The following is a 20,838-nucleotide window of genomic DNA, read 5'->3' as shown; positions in this document are numbered from 1 at the left end:
TGTCTGTCTGTCTGTCTGTCTGTCTGTCTATTTGTGTGTTTGTGTGTGTGTGTATGTGTCTGTCTGTATTTGATTGTTTGTTTGTTTGTTTGTGTGTGTGTGTGTGTGTGTGTGTGTGTGTGTGTGTGCGTTGTTTATGTGATAAAGTAAATAAATGATAACGTCATATCTAATTCAGGCAGCCATTCGGCTGAAAATACACCGCTGGAATATTACAGGTATTACAGAGCTGGGAAGTCATAACAGTAACTAGTTAATTAGTGATGTGAGAGCTTAAGATCCAGGTGAGGGCTGGGTATTCCCACGGTGTGGATAAGGACGTGAGTGAGGCGCATATATACACACAGTCAGGGTGGCAGATATACAGAACTGTGTACAGAGTAAATACTATGGTTTATGTAATATGTACTTAGTGGAACACTGAGAGATGAACAGGTGCAGTAATAGAGAAGTGTGTGTGTGTGTGTCTGTCTGTCTGTCTCTGTCTATTTGTGTGTCTGTCTGTCTGTCTGTCTGCCTGTCTATCTCTGTCTCTCTGTCTATTTGTGTGGTGTGTGTGTGTGTGTGTGTGTGTGTGTGTGTGTGTGTGTGTGTGTGTGTGTGTGTGTTGTCTGTCTGTCTGTCTGTCTGTCTCTGTCTATTTGTGTGTCTGTCTGTCTGTCTACCTGCCTGTCTATCTCTGTCTCTCTGTCTATTTGTGTGGTGCGTGTGTGTGTGTGTGTGTGTGTGTGTGTGTGTGTGTGTGTGTGTGTGCAGCTGGGAGGGACGGGGTCCTACAGACGGACCAGCTGGTACCAGCTGTATCACACCGTGGTGGGGATACAAGTATAACTGTGTGTATGATGGCGGGAGGTGGTGAGTAGGCAGACAGACAGACAGATGGACGAGTGTAGTGGCTACGTTATAACAATCATTCTCCAGGTCAGGTCATCATAAAGCTGACGTTGTACCGTAGTGTGTGATCAAGGTAAACATAACAGTTCCTGTGTTACGTTAAGGGCGTGGGGGATGTGTGTGTGTGTGTGTGTGTGTGTGAGGGGCGGCTGGATGTGGTGCACGTGAAGGGACGATAGGCCGGTGGATGTAGGTGGTGGTGCACGTGAGGGTTGACGTGAGTGGCAGGTGAATGATGAGCAAATAGGTGAAGGTTCCATAACGGGTCAGTCCGTGGGTTAGACATGGGTGAACACGGAGCGAATGATTGGCGGGCACCTGACGAGAGCAGACATTATGGCCTGCAGCGGCAGGTGAGCTGGAAAGACTCATTAGAATATTCAGTGATGCACCGCTCTGACAGCTCAGCCCGGCCTGTCATAAACTGGATGACGTAAAATATCTGTACGTATATAATTTGTCGACCACAGGTGCAGCGAGCAGAGCCACACACGCACGCACACGCCGACACCACCAATGTGAAATTTGAAGTGTCAAAAAAAAAAAAAAAGATATACCTCGTGTAAAACAATATTGTATTGTCCTCTTTATTTATACGATGAATGTCAATTATATTATCTTCGCCAGTGTTCAGAATACAGGGGTTTTCAAAGCGAAACTGAGTGTGAAGGACAAGTCACAGTCTGTGACCAGGAAAATGGTCGTGTGGGCTGTGCCCGGCAGACCTGCGTCATCTGTTGGGTCATAGTTGTGTTGAGTCGCGGGATGAGCCCCCAGGGCTCACTTGGGCCTCTTGCGAGGGCCCTCAGCCTGACGTGAGGGCGCCCCCTGAGTATCCGCGACTAAAGCCATGTAGACGCACGTCAGCCACAATGAACGCTCGCGGTTTATCAGTGGGTTGACACTTCACACTCAGGAACATGGAGACGATGCGCACTCTCGCGGTCTTAGTGCAGGAACATGAGTAAGACAGAGTGATCCCGAGAGGAGACAGTGGTAACCATTTCTCGGACACCATGCCGGCCATCAGGGGCGTGGAGGCCGACGTTGAGGAGATCAAGCTGAAGGACAGCTTCTCGAGCAACAACTCGAGGGCCAACTCTATAGCCAGGGCCTTGAAGAAGAAGATCTCCCTGACGAGGCTCACGTCGAGGACCTCCTTAGTGGCAGATAAGGATAAGGAGGAGAGGGAGCGGGAGAGACGCCCCTCCAAAGAGCGCTATCCTACCTTCACCATTGAGGACTGGGAGGAGGGCGAACACAATGGTGCCTTCAGGGAGGACTCTGTGTTCAAGGACGACTCCCGGGCAGACGACAAGAGCGACTACGATGGCGACACTGACCTGGGCGAGGACGGGGATGGGGAAGGTGTGTCGCTGGTGGATAACGAGGACATCCGCTCCGTGACCTCCAGTAAGAGGACGAGTCAGCTGAGCGTGGACCGCTCCATGGTCAAGTGTGGCCGGGCCAAGTTCTTCAAGCGCCTCTCCGTCTGTGACCTCAAGGTAAACTTTTCCTTTTTCTTACGTGTGTGTGTGTGTGTGTGTGTGTGTGTGTGTGTGTGTGTGTGTGTGTGTGTCGCTCTGAAGAGCTGGTTCCAGCTGGCAAAATTTGATTTACAAATCCTAAATTATACTGTGGTGTGTTTATAGTTTGCATAATCATTATTTAAAGAAAATCTGAACTTTAAAACGTGTGTATCTTTATGACAGGATATTTTTTTTTCACACCATCCACTTAGTACTAAGGAAAACTAGTTTATTTTAGCCAAAGAGTTTTTACACTGGTTTAGCTTTGTTTCCCTCACGTGAGTTAAGGCCAGTGTGGTGTACTGGCCATAAATTATCCCAGAAAACTAACCTAATCTGTAGCAGTAAGGTCAGTGTATTGCAGTCCCTCACCTCAGGTGTTGTTGAGCACCAAGGTAATATGTGTACCACAGCCACACTTGCACAGGGTAGGAGTGTTGCAGCCCTTGTAGTGGAATGACTCGGGTGTTGCCTCCACCGAAACAACATCTTAAAGTGTGGTCTCAGTGTGTGTTTTTCTTCTTGGGACATCCCACGTGACGGGAGTGGTGTAATGTGGTGCATTGCTTGTGGGATTATTCTCAACAGCCTCCCCCTGAGCATGTCGGTGTGACCCTTGAGCACGACGGTGCGACCCTTGAGCACGACGCTACGACCCCTGAGCACGACGGAACTACCCTTGAGCAAGGACGGTACGACCCTCCAATACGACGGTGTTACCCTTAAGCCTATCGACACGATCTTCCTACCCAAGGGGTCGTCCCCGTTGTACTCAAGGGTCGTACCGTCGTGCTCAAGGGTCGTGAAGGCTTCCTGAAGGAGATGGTGTCTCATGTCTCCTCCCCCTGTGTCAAAATTCACAGGTATCGTGTTGGCCTGCTTGTTTGTCTTCATTCCCAGGAACACCACTCAGGACATGAGATTCTGAGTGGCTTTACGTCTTCAAGACATGTCTGAGAACGTGAAACTACGTTAGAAATTTATGTTCACGGTGAAGAATTTTCTTTTGGAAAATGCTTTGGAGTCTCGTGGTCATTTCTCTCAGAGAAACACAACGATTAGGTGTGGTGTGTTGGACCCATATCCTTGGGGTGAGGTCCCCAATACGGGTGGTGTCTTAATGGTACGTTCACACTAGGTTAAGAAATAGTTCGGATTGGTATACGCGCTCCGCGGGCGGGTTGTAGGAAGGAGTCGCCCAGGTATGGGCCAATAGGCCTTTTGCGGAGTCCAGCATCTTATGTTCTTATGTACTGTGGTAAGAGCCTTAAAGGGGAGACGTCGTAGGCTACTGTCAGAATAAAGCGGTGGTCTCTGAGGTACCTTCAGCCAGTGGCAGATTCGAGTTAGGTTCTGAGACTGGGTGTGTGTGTGTGGAAGGAGAAAGTTGAGAGTAAAGTAACGAAGGAAATTATATGTCGTAATGGAGAGAACGAAACAGGTTAGCTTGAGTGTGAATTTGGCCGGGGCAAACCTGGAGGAAGTGGAGCGTGTGAGATACCTGGGAGTGGACATGGCAGTGAATGAAACCATGGGGGCTGAAATGATCCAGAGGGCAGGTGAGAGGCGAGGGTCTTGGTTGCAGTGTGGAGTGTGTGTAGAAGTCACTGTCTATAGAGTCAAGGATGGGTATGTGTGATGGTATGCTAGTCCCAGCGGTGTCGTGTGGATGCGAGACGTGGGCCTCAGATGGGGGAAAAATAATTATGGATAGGGTGGAAGTTTCTGAAAAGAAACGTTCATAGACATTCATATGCTGTAAGGAGGGATGATCGAATAAGAAATGACAGGTTAAGAAAGGTATGCAGTGCTAAGAGGATTCTGTATAAGAGAGCTGAAGAGGTAGTGCGGTTTGGACATGGGGAAAGGATGAATGAGATTATATGCAGGTAGGAAGTGGAGGGAACAAGGAAAATGGGAGATCCGAGGAGGATTTAGGAAAATAGAGGGAAAGATGTTCTGAGATGTGGCTGAACATGCAGGAGGGTGTGAGGCGTGCATAAGATGGAGCGAGTTGAAGCATTGTGGTATACAGAGGACGACGCGCTGTCAATGGGCCTGAAACAGGGAATATAAAGCAGTCAGGGGGAACCATGGGATAATCTACCGGGTTTGGTTATGGATAAGATCTGGTTTCGGTGCATTTTACATGACAGGTAGAGAGAGAAGATATGAGCGAATGAGGCGATTCTTACATTTCTTGCTCTTTCTTACTATCGTGGGAAAAGGCGTTGGCGAGGTAGCACCAGGAACAGACAATGAAAAGCAACATCCGCTCACATCCACCCTCTAGCTCTAATGTGCAATGCACCGAAATCACAGCTCCCTATCCATATCCAGGCCCTTTCCATGGTTATCTCAGACGTTTCACATGCCCTGCTTCAGTCCACGGACATAACTTAGACTCCATTACACCACATCGTTCCATTTCACCCTATCCCGTGCACGCCTTTCACCCTCCTGAATGTTCAGACCCCGACTGCTCGAAATCTTTTTCTCTCAATCCTTCTATCTCAAATTTGGTCTCCCCGTTCTCCTTTTCCCTCTGCCTTTTACACATATATCCTCTTTGTCAACCTGTCCTCACTCATTCTATCCAGATATCCAAAATATTTCAACACACCCTCTTCAGTTCTTTCAACCACAGTCTTTTCATTACCCCACATATTTCATACCCTTTCATTTCTTACTCGATCAAACCACATCACACCACATAATGTTCTCCAACATCTTATTTCCAAGACATCCACCCTCCTCCGCACAGCCTTATCTATGGCCCATGCCTCGCATCCATATAATAATGTTAGGACTACTGTTATCTAAAACGCCCATTTTTTGCCCTCCCAGATAAAGTTCTCGCTTTCCACACATTCTTCAGCACTCCCAGAACACCACCACCGAACCAACCCTATGACTCACTTCCACTTCCATGGTTCCATTCGCTGCCAGGTATCTAGAACACTTCACCTCCTCCAAGTTGTCTCCGTTCAAATTCACACTCCAACTAATATGTCCCTTAACCCTGCTAAACCTAATGAACTTGCTCTTATTCACATTTACTCTCAACTTCCTCCTTTCACACACACACACACACACACACACACACACACACACACACACACACACACACACACAAACACACACACACACACACGCATTTTTGTATCTCCCCTGATGATGTGATCATTACACGAAAGTGCACTTGGGAACTTATTTTGCCTCATTTTCCTGTGAATTGCAAGCATATATATATATATATATATATATATATATATATATATATATATATATATATATATATATATATATATATATATATATATGCCTGACTAGATGTAACATTCGTTGGAGCCAGAGTCAGGCTGTTTGTGACTAAGATTACTTGTGTTTATCCTGACAGCTGAAGGGTAAGTGAGGGGGACCTGGCCTCTTGAACGTAAACAACAGTTGGAGCACCCAGCTGAGTAGGGCGGGGGGCGGGGCGGGGCGGGGCACACAAGATAAACAATAATAGTTTCATCCTGGCTGTGAAATCGATATGGGAGACCAGTATGTCACCAAACCCTGGTATTTGCCAGTGAGTGGCGGTACGTACACGCTCCACAGGATACCCAAACGTCTGTCTTCTTTGCTAAGGGAGATAGACGTTCATACATTCCGGACTTAGGGTGTGGCAGGCAAACTAGATTGCGAGGGAGAGCTGGCACGTCTCACCTGCGAAAGGTGGGAGCAGACACAGTAAACTGAACATCAGTTGGTATGTCTGAGTCGAGAGAATGTTGGACAGATGAAGTAAACTGTCAGTGATATTCCCCAGGTGTAGGGGGTGAGCTAGGGTAAACTGTGGCTGGTATGACCTGGGCACTGGGGAGCCATGGGACAAAAAAAAAAGGGGGGGTAAACTACGTTGGCGGTTAAGTGGAGTGGTGGAGTATACTCTGTAGAGGGTGGAGTGTGTACTTCGTGATTTCCCAGCAAAGGGGTAGTTAAGACCCTGGAGAAGGAAACATCGTCCCACACTTATTATATGAGGGAAAATCATGTCAGGAGGTTAGAGACAGCAGCTACCCAGGGTAGCGCGTTGTATCGTCTTCACCCAGGCGTGTTGAGGTGATGGCTGGTACCATCTCCCACTCCTCCAGATCAAGTTGGGTGTGGACAGCAGCCCATCCAGGGAAGGACTACCGTTCCATCTTATGATTATTAAGGTGGTATCGAGTTTCATCTTGCTTGCTTGTCAGGATTACTGATCTAGTTTTCTGTAAGGCGAACCTATTCCATTATCTAACGAAAGTACATTAACCTCTGCTATTGTACTACTGGTGTCTCTCTGGTCTCTGGCCAACAACAACACTGACAGCTTACGTCTTTCTGTCTTGCCATCACTATTCCATGCCGATGCTGCTGTGGCTGTCCATTGTACTGACGAATCGCCTCTTTTTTGGCTTCATTTTTCGCTTATTCTTTAGAAACAATTTGTCTTTTCTTAATGTTAGAAATTTGCATTGATATAGCCTAACCGAAAGATGGGTAACTGTCTTGGTCCTCCCATCTAGTGTCCTATTTGCTCTGAATATTTTTCTTTCCTCATCCTTTGAATCTCTATTTATCTCCTATTTCTTTTAGCGTCTTGAGTCTCACACTCACAATCTTCTTTCTATTAATCATCTTGGGTGTCGCGGGGCAAGATCTGTGGTGATATTATTTCCATTACGCTGTTGATGTGTGTAATATTCTCTAAGAGGCTTAGGAGAATCTTATATTATAGTCTTCGAAATATCGACAGCTTCAGATGCCGTGTGGTAATGAGGTCTCAGATCTCCAGGCTCCACTCGCCTGGCTCTCCTCCTCCTCCTCCTCCTCCTCCACTCTGTTCTCTCATATCTGGCTGGCCTTTCCGGCCGCTCTATCTCGGTAACTGTTGACAGATAATCCTAACCCTCTTTCCCTATCAGCAACGGAGCGCCCCCTAGGGTTATTTCCTGTCTTCCACGCTCTTCCTTCATTCTGTCAACGATTTACTTTCTTCTTTTTTTCAGATAACCAAATCCACTCATGCTATGTTTACTCAGCACTGCAGTTCTTCATCTCTTTCCTATCTACTCTTGTCTTCCCTGCCTCGATCCACATCTGGTCTCGTCTCAACGATCCCTGTATACTTAAGAGCTGCCCTGGAGTTACCACCGGACTACACATAACCTGATGTTTTAATGCCTCTCAAACCCCAGTCTCTCCTCATATCTCTTTCAAATGCCCATCACAACTTGATTGCTCTGTAATGCCACCACTCACCGCAACACTGGATTTACATGGCCTTGCCATAGCATCTCGTCTGTCTTGGAAGCCCCACATTACACCAGTAGCAGAGTCTGCCTCAAAGTTGCCTCAGAGACGCTCGCAGTACTCATCAGGTGCAGAGGATTCGTCTCTTTTGAACAGTTTCTATGACTGTGCTGCTTTCATAACAGGGGAGTTTCTAGCGCTTCAGACTTGACTGAAAGAGTCGAATCTAAAGCAGTCGGACTCATCACCTCCTTCCACTTGACCACAAAACTGGACCAGTTTGCCCTGCTCTGTAATGTTGGTTCTCCTTCCCTCTCCCACAGCTATTACTTTGGTTTCATTTCTCGGGAACTGGCTGCCCGTATGCCCTCCTCCAGTTGCTCAGTGCACCACAGTGCCACACGATAACTCTTTTGCCGCCGGCGACTCGTTGGTAAGTCGTTGTGATGTCTTGTTACTTTCCCGTACACCGCTTAACTCGCTACGACCTGACCTCAACCTTTCACTGGAAAAAAAAAAAAAGGTGGGTTTACGTCCTCCTCGAAAACCCGTACAGTCTTCTCCGTCTTTCGTTTCTGCCCTCATCTCTTTAGCCTTTTGTATTTATATTCACTTTAAGGTTTGGCCTCGTTGAAGATTTTTGCCCGGGACCGGAGCCTTCGACATACTAAAAAAATGGTACCCCCCGACTTCGGGGAGTTTACGACTCACAAGATAAACTATTCCTGGTATAACCTGGCTTCTGGGAAGTTAACACACACACACACACACACACACACACACACACACACACACACACACACACACACACACACACACACGAAAGGTAAACTAACCCGGTACGTCTCATCTACGTAGGGTTAAGCAGGACACAGGTGGAACATTATCACTGGTACTGTGACCCAGATACATAGGGAGTCAGGGAGCCACATGGTGGCCAGACAGTTGTTGATGTACCATATGCAAGAAGCTGATAAGTCCCAGGTAGTGGGGTTCACTCATGTTATATTGGGTCTTCGTTGTCCTACACACCCTATCAGAATTTCACTACACCACAGATGGCGTTAATAGTCTCAGAAGATGGGTATGTCCCCGAGACTCTATCTGTACGTCACTTAACCAGTGATGCTTCATTCCTTATCTCTCCCCCGCCTCAGGCGATGAGGCCACTACGTTTTGGGGAATAAATTCTGAAATGTTTATTTCATCTCACCACAACGCTTCATCTTCTAAAATTCCTTGAATTTCATTATTATGTTACCTGTTGGTCACCGTAGGTGTCTGTACCCCCTGACGTGGGTTGTTCAGTTCGCTGTGTATTGGTGTTCGACAGAGCGCTATCTCTGTAGGAGGACTGGAAACAGTGAGAGTAGCCAGGAGGTGTAGACCCGGTCACTACCGCTAAGGTACGTTATTTCGTGGATGATGTATGTGTCCCATCTCCCGGGGAGGGTTGTGGCCTGGGGCAAGATGAACAAAAGCTGCCTTGCCTCACATTCTGGGTTTATGGGACCATAAAGCTGTTACCCGGGAGATTGTGTCATCCATTTGTTACACAGACTTTAGCGCTACAGTACTGCTACAGATAGACTGTGGTGCGTCCCAGCAGCCAGTCACCAGGGGTGAGTGATTGCCTGCCTGTTGCTGGTGGACATGAAGGGAGGGAGGTACACAAGGATGACAGCCTTGGGGAAATTGATTAGTAATATGTGTTTTGGCTTGGGGGGGGGGGGCGAGATTTTCTCTGTGTGGAGAACATCCCAATATAATCCAGGCGATTGCCGGCGAGGCTCCCGTAGTAAACATGTAATCACGCCATTACACCAGCCTGGATGACATATCTCTGCTCATGTTTGTGGGTAAAGGACTTGGAAGTGTGTGGTCGCGACTGTACGGTCAGTACGTCTGGGTCGATGAAGAAATGTCGTCCCCAACCACACACACACGGTGAAGGAGACAAGAGAATTGACTCCTCACGACTCATAAATGTCGCCAGAGTTTTACAGTCGAACCTGAGTCAAACAGCAACTCAGGGAGGCTCAGCTGGACTAATATGCTAGATTTCTTTTTCGATTTTCCCGGCGATGACGCTTGCCTCTGGTGGACCTACGGCCTCCCTTGTGTTGCAGGCTGCCCTCACACGTTCACCTTCGGTACGATCGCTCGTGTTCTAAATCCACACGGATCAGGGGGACCCAGTCTATGGAAATCCTCCCCTTCGTATATCGTTCTCATTCAGAATTTATTTTCCGGCGGGATTCTGTTTCGCATCACTCTGCAATATTGTGAGGTCGCAAGACTTCGTTTGCATCACAGCCACTATCACCTCACCACTGTCACCAGTGAAGGATCCATCTGGGAGAGCTACCTAAGCAACGAGGTGTCTAATAAGCCTTAGCTAACAGATCCACGCTTCCTTCTTCTTTCCCATTCTGATAACATCATGTTTACTCCTCTGTTCATAAAGCCACGTACTTCATTTCTCACTATGCAATAATTCTTCTCTTGTGTGATTCTGACAATCCTTTTCTCAGATTTACTTTTGATATACCCCATGAACCTTCCTGTCTTTTTCCTTCCCTACAGACCATTGCTCTCTTAACGGCGAGTAAATTATATTGACCAAATGATAATCCTCTTCGTATGCTAGAATAGTATACGATGAAGTTTACCCCATACTTGTTCGTCTGTTTGGCCTCTAGCACCAATACTTTTTCTTCCTGTTAGAAGTTAACTTCCTGAGAGTATATATATATATATATATATATATATATATATATATATATATATATATATACATATATATATATATATATATACTCTGATGACCACGAGGAAAAATGAAACACGATGAGTCCCGAGTGCACTTTTGTGTGATTGCATGGTCGGGGGAGATACGAGAATGAGATGAATGTGAATATAACCTACCGCAACAATATATATATATATATATATATATATATATATATATATATATATATATATATATATATATATATATATGTGTGTGTGTGTGTGTGTGTGTGTGTGTGTGTGTCTGTGTGTGTGTGGGTGTGTATTAAGATAGATAAATAGGTATTAAGCTGATTTGTATGTTGTTGATTTCTCATGACGCAACTCCCAAATGAAGAGAATCACCTCGTCAGCCTCCCAGCAAGCTGCGTCACAACAGGTCACACTTCTTCACGTGTGGCCAGCCAACTCTTGAGTGGATTCACTAGTTAAATGAACTTATGCAACACCGTCACGGGAATTAATTAAGACGGTGGACGTCCCCATCGCTCACACGGTCAATATGAACAGATGTCCTCCCGTGTCGGCCCGTCGTCATCTTCGTCTGAGGGACAGTGGAGCAGATGGTGGTAGGAGGGGACACTCGCCTTCCCTCCTTGTAATGGGAGGGGACTGTGTGTTTCCTTCCTCTCTGGTGGGAAGGGTACAGCGTGGTCTCTCGTTCTTAATGGAAGGGGAGAGTTTATTCCCTTCTTTTGATGGGAAGGGACAGTGTGTTCCCTTCCTCTGTATTGGAAAGGGACAGTGTGGTCCTTCCCTCTGAGGTGGGATGGGCCAGTCTTGGGAGGATGTTTGTTGTGGTTTGTGGTTGTTGTGTGTTTACGGTTGCTAGGTAGCCGGTGATTGTTCTGAGAGCTCTGTTTCGTGTGGTTTGCGGCCTTGTTACATTTGCTTCGGACAGGATGGATGACCAGGCGGGTGAGGCGTGCTTTAGGGTGGAGCTGTTAGATTACCTGTGGAGAGAGAGAGAGAGAGAGAGAGAGAGAGAGAGAGAGATAGAGAGAGAGAGCAATGAATTCCCTCGCTCACTTGTGAGAAGGGAAAGTATGCTGGGAATGATTTGACCCCTCTCTCCATCTCTCAGTTGCTACATTTCGTTTTGTCCAAGTTTCCATATCATACTCGCTTAGGTTTCCCTCCTCTCTCTCTCTCTCTCTCTCTCTCTCTCTCTCTCTCTCTCTCTCTCTCTCTCTCTCTCTCTCTCTCTCTCTCTCTCTCTCTCATACCCCTGGACTCCCAGATGTGCGGGGGGCTGCTTCGCCTACTGTGGCATTGCTTCTGGTGAAGGGAGGAGAGTTGTAGGGAAGGCCCATCCAGGCCGGATGCATTTGCATAAGCCGATTCCCCCCGTAGTGCCGCCGCGCACCTTGCTCCACTCCCAGTCACTTCAGCCTCTCAGTATATATATATATATATATATATATATATATATATATATATATATATATATATATATATATATATATATATTGAAATCTTAAGAGATGAGGCAGAACGAGTGTAAATCTCTCTCTCTCTCTCTCTCTCTCTCTCTCTCTCTCTCTCTCTCTCTCTCTCTCTCTCTCTCTCTCTCTCTCTCTCCGTAACACACAAATAGTAATCACACACACACACGCACACAAAATCTGAAGTTTTTAAAAACGATTGATAGCGTGGATAGTGAAGAGTTCTTTGAGGTAGGGCAGCGAGTGGAAAGAACAAGAAATCGATCACGAAACCTCTTTAAAAGATATGTAAAGAAATAACTGTTTAGTATGAGTGTAGTGGATGAATGGAACAAGATAGCTGAGGACATGTTTTATATATATATATATATATATATATATATATATATATATATATATATATATATATATATATATATATATATATATATATATATTCCTATGAGTCCACGGGGAAAATGAAACACGAAAAGTTCCCAAGTGCACTTTCGTGTAATAATCACATCATCAGGGGAGACACAGTATATACATATATATATATATATATATATATATATATATATATATATATATATATATATATATATATATATATATATATGAATTTAAAAAGTTGAGTGATGGGAGAGAGTGATCAAGAGATGGAGTTCCCTACGTGTGTAAAACTCCCTCCCCGTACAACACCATTAAGTAATTAAACATACGCCATTAATTGCCCCTGGCAACTGTTATGAGGAACTCGTATGTATTTCTGTACAAGTTAGTATTAAAAAAAAAAAAATAGAATATAGAAATCTCGAATTTTCCGTTTACTAATTCTGCATCTTAACCACTTGAGCACACTGGTACGACCCTTGAATACGGAGGTACGACCATGTAGCACGTCGGTACGACCCTTGAATACGGAGGTACGACCATATAGCACGTCGGTACGACCCTTGAATACGGAGGTACGACCATGTAGCACGACGGCACGACCCTTGAATACGGAGGTACGACTCTTGAGCGTGATAGCCTTGTCCTTGACCTGAACCTTAGTTGTCGTATCTCAGGCCGAGCCGTCATGTTCAAGGGTCGTAGCGTCATGTTCAAGGGTCGTACCGTCATATTCAATAGGTGTACCGTCATGTTGAAGGGTCGTACAGTCATGTTCAATAGTTGTACTGTCATGTTCAAGGGTCGTAGCGTCATGTTCAACGGTCGTAGCGTCATGTTCAAGGGTCGTACCGTCATATTCAATAGGTGTACCGTCATGTTGAAGGGTCGTACAGTCATGTTCAATAGTTGTACCGTCATGTTCAAGGGTCGTAGCGTCATGTTCAACGGTCGTAGCGTCATGTTCAAGGGTCGTACCGTCATGTTCAGTAGTTGTACCGTCATGTTCAAGGGTCGTACCGTTATGTTCAATAGTTTTACCGTCATGTTCAATAGTTGTACCGTCATATTCAAGGGTCGTAGCGTCATGTTCGAGGGTCGTATCATCATGTTCAAGGGTCGTCCGTCACGTGTAGGGGTCGTGCCGTCGTACCGACGCGTCTTGCCCATAGAGGTCAGATTTAGAATCACATTAAATAAGTTAGTAATTCAATGCCTTTAATAAATGCAGGGAAATGAAGCGTTTATATTATCGCGTGGGTAAGCGTGTATGTTTGTGGTAGTGTACATATGTATGTATTTGAGTGTAGGTATGTATGTATACATCTTTGTGAATGTTTGTACAATGTGGGTACATATGCATACATAGTATGTGTGTATTACCCATGCATGTGTATGGGTTCGAATGTCAGTGGCAAGATATCAGATAAGATAAATGAACTAATTGGCATCTCGAAGGCAAGTGCAGTTTGAAGATGATGCCCTTTACTTCAAGATGGTGTCATGTTTCCAGACCGAACACTGGCGTGTAACTTTGACATTTTCTTTCGCAAAAATTTCAAGAAACAAGACGAAGTGAGATGATAAATTCAACGTGTATATCGTTCTGTATTTTCAACCTTACATCGTGTTTGAAATGTTATGAAATACGGCCAATTTAAGCCATAGGTTTATTGTATACAGACGAGTACCATATGTCTTGTATCTTACAGGGGACTGACCTTATGTCTTGTATCTTACAGGAGCCTGACCTTATGTCATGTATCTTACAGGAGCCTGACCTTACGTCTTGTATCTTACAGGAACCTATCCTTACGTCTGTATCTTACAGGAGCCTGACCTTATGTCTTGTACCTTACAGGAGCCTGACCTTATGTCTTGTATCTTACAGGAGCCTGACCTTATGTCTTGTACCTTACAGGAGCCTGACCTTATGTCTTGTACCTTACAGGAACCTAACCTTACGTCTTGTATCTTACAGGAGCCTGACCTTATGTCTTGTACCTTACAGGAGCCTGACCTTATGTCTTGTACCTTACAGGAGCCTGACCTTATGTCTTGTACCTTACAGGAGCCTGACTTAAGGCATATCAGTGTATTGTTTTATCTCGCAGTCTCCCTCTGAATCGTTGGTATATGCAAATGGCAATGAAATCCTGTTTGAGATTGTCTTTGTCCAATTAACATGAGGCGTGAGGGTCTGGCCCTAGAACCCTCCTCACTTCCCCCGAGCAGAGAACACTCAATATCAGACACCCTCGATTCGCAGCACGTCCCCACACACACACACACACACACACACACACACACACACACACACACACACACACACACACACACGTCCCTTGTAAGTGGACAAGAGTCCCCCTTTCATCAAGGATGTACAGTGACGTCCCCAAGACACGGGTCCCCATGAGAGTCCCCGATATATCGTGAGGCATCAGCTGTGAGGAGCGCGGGAGTGTGCTGGAGAGAGAGGGAGAGAAGGGAGAGGAGAGGATTATGGGAGTGGACTACCATTACTGACGCAGTGTTATGGGGTTTTGATATGCCGGAACTTCTGTGCCTCCCGTCTGCGTTATTTTTGACGGTACGGTTGTACGACTTTTGGACATGATGGCCTAAATGGTCAGGTCAGAGAGGTTCACGCCACCCTGCCCAAGGATGGGAACCCCCATTAGAGCTCAGGAGGATAATCCGATCCTCTTTTTTTAACGTTAAGGCGAAGGTGAAAGAGAAGGAATCCAAATCTTCCATTGCGCGCTACTGTATACCAGAAGGTATACAACCCTGATGGACGTCCATCTGTCTTATCTCATCCCATTTTCGAACCATGGACTCCCTCTACCACTTCCTGAAAAAAAAGAAATATATCTGTCCTAAGATGTGACATTTCTCGATCCTGTAGCATTGATACCAACCAGAGTTGGGGGAAAACCCCATTCTCGTCTGTGTGCGACCCATGAATGCAAGAGACTCCAGACAACGAACCATGGACTCACTCTACCACTTCTTGGAAAAAAAAGAAATATATTTTTCTAAGATGTGACATTTCTCGATCCTGTAGCATTGATACCAACCAGAGTTGGGGGAAAACCCCATTCTCACCTGTGTGCGACCCATGAATGCAAGAGACTCCAAACAACGAACCATGGACTCACTCTACCACTTCTTGGAAAAAAAAGAAATATATCTGTCCTAAGATGTGACATTTCTCGATCCTGTAGCATTGATACCAACCAGAGTTGGGGGAAAACCCCATTCTCACCTGTGTGCGACCCATGAATGCAAGAGACTCCAAACAACGAACCATGGACTCACTCTACCACTTCTTGGAAAAAAAAGAAATATATCTGTCCTAAGATGTGACATTTCTCGATCCTGTAGCATTGATACCAACCAGAGTTGGGAGAAAACCCCATTCTCGTCTGTGTGCGACCCATGAATCCAAGAGACTCCAAACAAAACCTGTAAAATTAATTGAATTGTTAATCCTCTCAGCTTTACAGAGCTTACCACTGTTACCCTTTTACCAGCGTAGAGCTTTCGCAGTGTTGTGAAACCTTCCAGACACTTTTTTTTTTTTATCTCTTATTTTTTTCCATTTCAACACAAAACCTGCCGACACACCAGATAACCCCCCCCCCCCCCACACTTTTTTTTAAGTCGCCGTAAAACACCTTTTTTTTGTGTGTGTGTAACCCAGTAATACTTTAGGGTAAAGAGAAGGTTTCTGATCACTGTATAACCTCGCAGTGCCATAGAGGAGTTCTGCCACTGCAGAACCTCACAGTGCTGTAAAACCTCATCATTTACAGGAGCCCACACTAATGTAAATCCTCACAACGCACTAATTTCTCAGCGTTTGTAAAAGAAAAAGAAAATCTCAGAGCCTAGTGTAAGAACCTCTCAGTACCACAGAACCTTGTAAAACATATATATATATATATATATATATATATATATATATATATATATATATATATATATATATATATATACATATATATATATATATATATATATATATATATATATATATATATATATATATTTTTTTTTTTTTTTTCAAACTATTCGCCATTTCCCGCGTTAGCGAGGTAGCGTTAAGAACAGAGGACTGGGCCATTGAGGGAATATCCTCACCTGGCCCCCTTCTCTGTTCCTTATTTTGGAAAATTAAAAAAAATTGAGAAGGGAGGATTTCCAGCCCCCCGCTCCCTCCCCTTTTAGTCGCCTTCTACGACACGCAGGGAATACGTGGGAAGTATTCTTTCTCCCCTATCCCCATATATATATATATATATATATATATATATATATATATATATATATATATATATATATATATATATATATATACATAACAGCAAAAATAAAACCTAAAACCCCTTTTTAATGTAGACCCTACAACCCAGGAACCCCACACAACACTGTCAGAACCCTCACAAAGTCAACCCCAGAACACAGGAGCATCTCTCTCTCTCTCTCTCTCTCTCTCTCTCTCTCTCTCTCTCTCTCTCTCTCTCTCTCTCTCTCTCTCTCTCTCTCTCCCTCCCTATCCTGCAGACCTTCCGACACAGGGTTGGGGGGGAAGAAATCCCCGCAAGGCAAAGTTCACAATGATACAGAAAAGTTAGAACAAAGGGTGAGGCACGGGAGAGAGAGGGAGAGAGAGAGAGAGAGAGAGAGAGAGAGAGAGAGAGAGAGAGAGAGAGAGAGAGAGAGAGAGAGACTGCCTGCCTGCACGTTAGCTCCCCTTACCACCCCCCTCCCTCCCTCTCCACCCCTGGAAACAGTGGGAGGGAAGGAGGGAGAGGGAGAGAGGTTAATCCATTAGTGTGTGTGCCCTAATGTTGCTGGGTCAGGGGTCATGGGGGGAGAGGAATTATAAGTGCCTCCCCCGCCGTGGACAAGAGCAACGCAGGTAATGATATAAACGACCAGATATTGAATTAGGCCAAGTTGGGTGTTGCTGGTCTTTGTGAGTGAGTGAATATGTGTGTGTGTGTGTGTGTGTAGGTAGGTGAATGTTTGTGTGTCTGTGTGTGGGTCAGCTGATACGTCCGGTTTAGATGGGAAGGAGAGATAACAGATGTTATCTGCTAAGAATAGAGGCAGTGTCTCTAGTTCCCTCTTTAATCTCTGTAGAGATTTAGAGAGGGAGAGTAAAGCAGGAGGTTCCTCTCCACCCACCGCTCCCTCCGGCTCAACAGCCGGCAGGAATGTAACTAAGGAGGAGCACCAAAGCAACGCGGAAAAATTGCAATAACATGGACTTTTTTTTTCTTTTTTTAGGAAAATGTGAATCGAAAACACATCGTGTTTTAGTGCACACAGTCGGATAATGTGGGTAGGTGGCTTAAATATGAAAAGAGAAAACGAATTTGAATTACGTGCAGATTACATATAACATTCACATTTTCTTTTTTTTCATAAACTTATTTACTGAACTTCCTAGCTACGTCTCTTCGTTGTGTATCAACTGACTTATATTTCTTTCTTGTATCTCCCCTGATGATGTGATTATCACACGACAGTGCACTTGGGAACTTATCGTGTTTCATTTCCCCCGTGGACTCATAGGAATATATATATATATATATGTATATATATATATATATATATATATATATATATATATATATATATATATATATATATATATATATATAAGACACAGATAATTTTCCTAAATAAAATCCCTTTTAAAGGATTATGTGATGAGTCGTAATTGTTGTGCTGGGAACTCCAGGAAAGGTATATGTGAGCTTAAACATCAGTTGTACAGCTGGCCTCGTTAATTCCACCGTGTGGTGATGGTGGTGAGGCTGTAGTCCCGTCAGCTGTTGCATGAGGGAGATGTGGGTGATTACTGGATCTTCTGTCCGTCCGTCCGGCCTCTGGCATTCTGTCCATCTCCCAGCACCTGGGATTTCTGTCAAGAGGAAGACAGACAGGCAGAGAGACAGACAGATGGAGGAGAGGGAGAGAGAGAGAGAGAGAGAGAGAGAGAGAGAGAGAGAGAGAGAGAGAGAGAGAGAGAGAGAGAAGGAGACAGGGTGGGGGAAAGAGAGAACACACAAACCCACACACAGACACTCACACACACACACACACACACACACACACACACACACACACACACACACACACACACAGACTTAACTTGTTAGAAAGACTTAATCAGACTGTAAGAGGGTCTTAACCCATATATGGCTCCGGGTCCCGATGAATTCCCAATATATGTACTAAGGAAGTGCGTAGATGCGCTTAATACGCAGATGGGAATCTTGTTCAGCGTATCGCTGGAGGAGGGAGGGGTCAGTGCCACGGAAGTGGAAGGCAGCAAAGGTCATATCTACCTTTAAGAAAGTATGCCGGTAAATTGCGCTGAGCTACAAATGTGTTCTGGATTAGACAATCAGCGGGTGGATGATTACTTGGTGAAGAGAAACTGCCACCACATGGAGAGCGCACACGGGTCTGAGGGAAGGTGTTATTGCTTAACAAATCTCTGATGACTCTTATGACGGAGTGAACTCTCTGATTAAGACGAGGGAGAAGGGTGGGTGGATTTCGTGTTTCTGGACTGTCAGAGAGCTTTTGACACTGTCCCTCATACGAAGCTGGTAAAAAAAAGAAAAAATTGGAAGAGACTCTCTTCACAGGGCAGAACATTACCTCTGTAGACAAGAATAAAGGACGTATGTCAGAGAAGCCTACTGGAAATTCGTTGTGGTCACAGAGGCTTACTACAGCACTGGATTGGACTGAACTCAGACCTGAATATATTTGTGAACGATGGCGAGATCATGAGGAAAGCACATAGCAACTTTCAAGGGAACCTAAACAAGCTTCAGAAGTTGGCCTGATACTTGGGGAAGTTCAACCCGAATAAATACAAAAGCACTGAGGATGGGACATAGGAAATGAAGGCCTCTATATGGACGTTATCCAGCAAGAGATAAGCTGCAGGAACCTGTGTGTGAGAGAATTACTTGTGAGTGTACAATGTACTCAACCTCTCACAGGGGTTCCACCTTAGGAGAACTGTTAAGGAGACAAACTGTCTGCTGGTAAATATTGCAACTCCATCCAGGGACATGGAGAAGGAAAAACTCATCAAACTATTCCTTCTATATATTAGACCAGTCCTTATGTATCATTCTCGGCTTTGGTCACCGTAGAGAAGGCAGTGGTGGAAGGCAGCAAATGTGATGCCAGAATGAAGACATTGTGATACCTTGAGAGTAGAGAGATCATATATATGCCCACAGTGAAAGAGACAAAAGAGTTAGAGTTGGCTTGATGAGGAGCTTCAAGTTTCTAAACCAGTTTGATGGCGTCGATAGGGTATAGTGTTTTTTTTTTTCGAAAGATGGAGAGATAGAACAGCCTGAGGACATAGCGAGAGATTAAGCTTGTTTCTCGTGGGGAAAAGATGCGATGACGTACTTCGGCAGGAGCGGAGTAGCGGATGGAATAAGCTGAGAGTGACGACACTGTGAAAGCTGGCAACATGCGAATGCTACCAGAATTGCATGATAGTTGAGGAAGGTCAGTGAGTGGACGGGAGCACCACGGGTGTACAACTCCCTCCCCCGCACCGCGCTCTTCCAAGTTGGACGGCATCATGACGCCTGGAATTACACACAGGCCTGGTAGGTACAGTGTGGTCAGCGTGGAGTGAGCGGCTCCCCTTGTCGGCAACATGGCAGTAACCGTGTTGATTGGACGCGTAGCGTTGCTCTGGTGGCACTCGGCCTCGTCAGCGATAGTCAAGCGCGGCGAGTGGCCGATGGTTCCCGACGCGTCGCACGGTAGACAAAAAGTCACCCGGGACCGACGAAGATCTACACACACACACACACACACACACACACACACACACTCGGGTCAGCCCGGTGTTGAGCGAGCTCTGATCATAACCCATAAAGTACATACGCCATCCTCAAGCTCCTCTGAATGACCACAGAAACCAGTTAAAAAATTTGTTCCGGAAACTTCTTCTTTTTTTCCTTCGTGTGAACCCAACTGATGAAGAGGATCTCGTGATTACGCTGCTGTTTCTTGCGCTGTTTCGCAAGACCTCCGGAATACCACAATGTACAGAAGTTTAGACAGTACGTGAGGGTGAGTTACACCCAGGTGGATGGTCATTAGTGAGGTACACACAGGTGGATGGTCATTAGTGAGGTACACACAGGTGGATGGTCATTAGTGAGGTACATACAGGTGGATGGTCATTAGTGAGGTACACGCAGGTGGATGGTCATTAGTGAGGTACATACAGGTGGATGGTCATTAGTGAGGTACACACAGGTGGATGGTCATTAGTGAGGTACAAACAGGTGGATGGTCATTAGTGAGGTACACACAGGTGGATGGTCATTAGTGAGGTACACACAGGTGGATGGTCATTAGTGAGGTACACACAGGTGGATGGTCATTAGTGAGGTACACATAGATGGATGGTCATTACTGCCACAGTTTCTTTTCGTCACTGATAATAGCCT

The 20,838-nt window shown here is 45.3% G+C and overlaps 1 protein-coding gene across 1 annotated transcript in view; it reads left to right on the top strand.

Moving 5' to 3' along the window:
* Window positions 1-1,524: 1,524 nt before the first annotated feature.
* The window catches only part of LOC139755706 (transient-receptor-potential-like protein), a 212,949-nt gene continuing 193,635 nt past the window's right edge, over window positions 1,525-20,838 (top strand). Inside the window, exon 1 of the mRNA XM_071674351.1 lies at window positions 1,525-2,399. Coding sequence (XP_071530452.1) covers window positions 1,911-2,399 — 489 coding nt within the window. The 5' untranslated portion in view covers window positions 1,525-1,910. The remainder of the gene's footprint in view (window positions 2,400-20,838) is intronic.

This window comes from Panulirus ornatus, chromosome 19 (assembly GCF_036320965.1).
Source record: "Panulirus ornatus isolate Po-2019 chromosome 19, ASM3632096v1, whole genome shotgun sequence".
In the NCBI taxonomy this organism is placed as follows: Eukaryota; Metazoa; Arthropoda; class Malacostraca; order Decapoda; family Palinuridae; genus Panulirus; species Panulirus ornatus.
The sequence above is the reverse complement of the archived record's forward strand: the minus strand, read 5'-3'. Positions and strand labels throughout refer to the sequence as shown.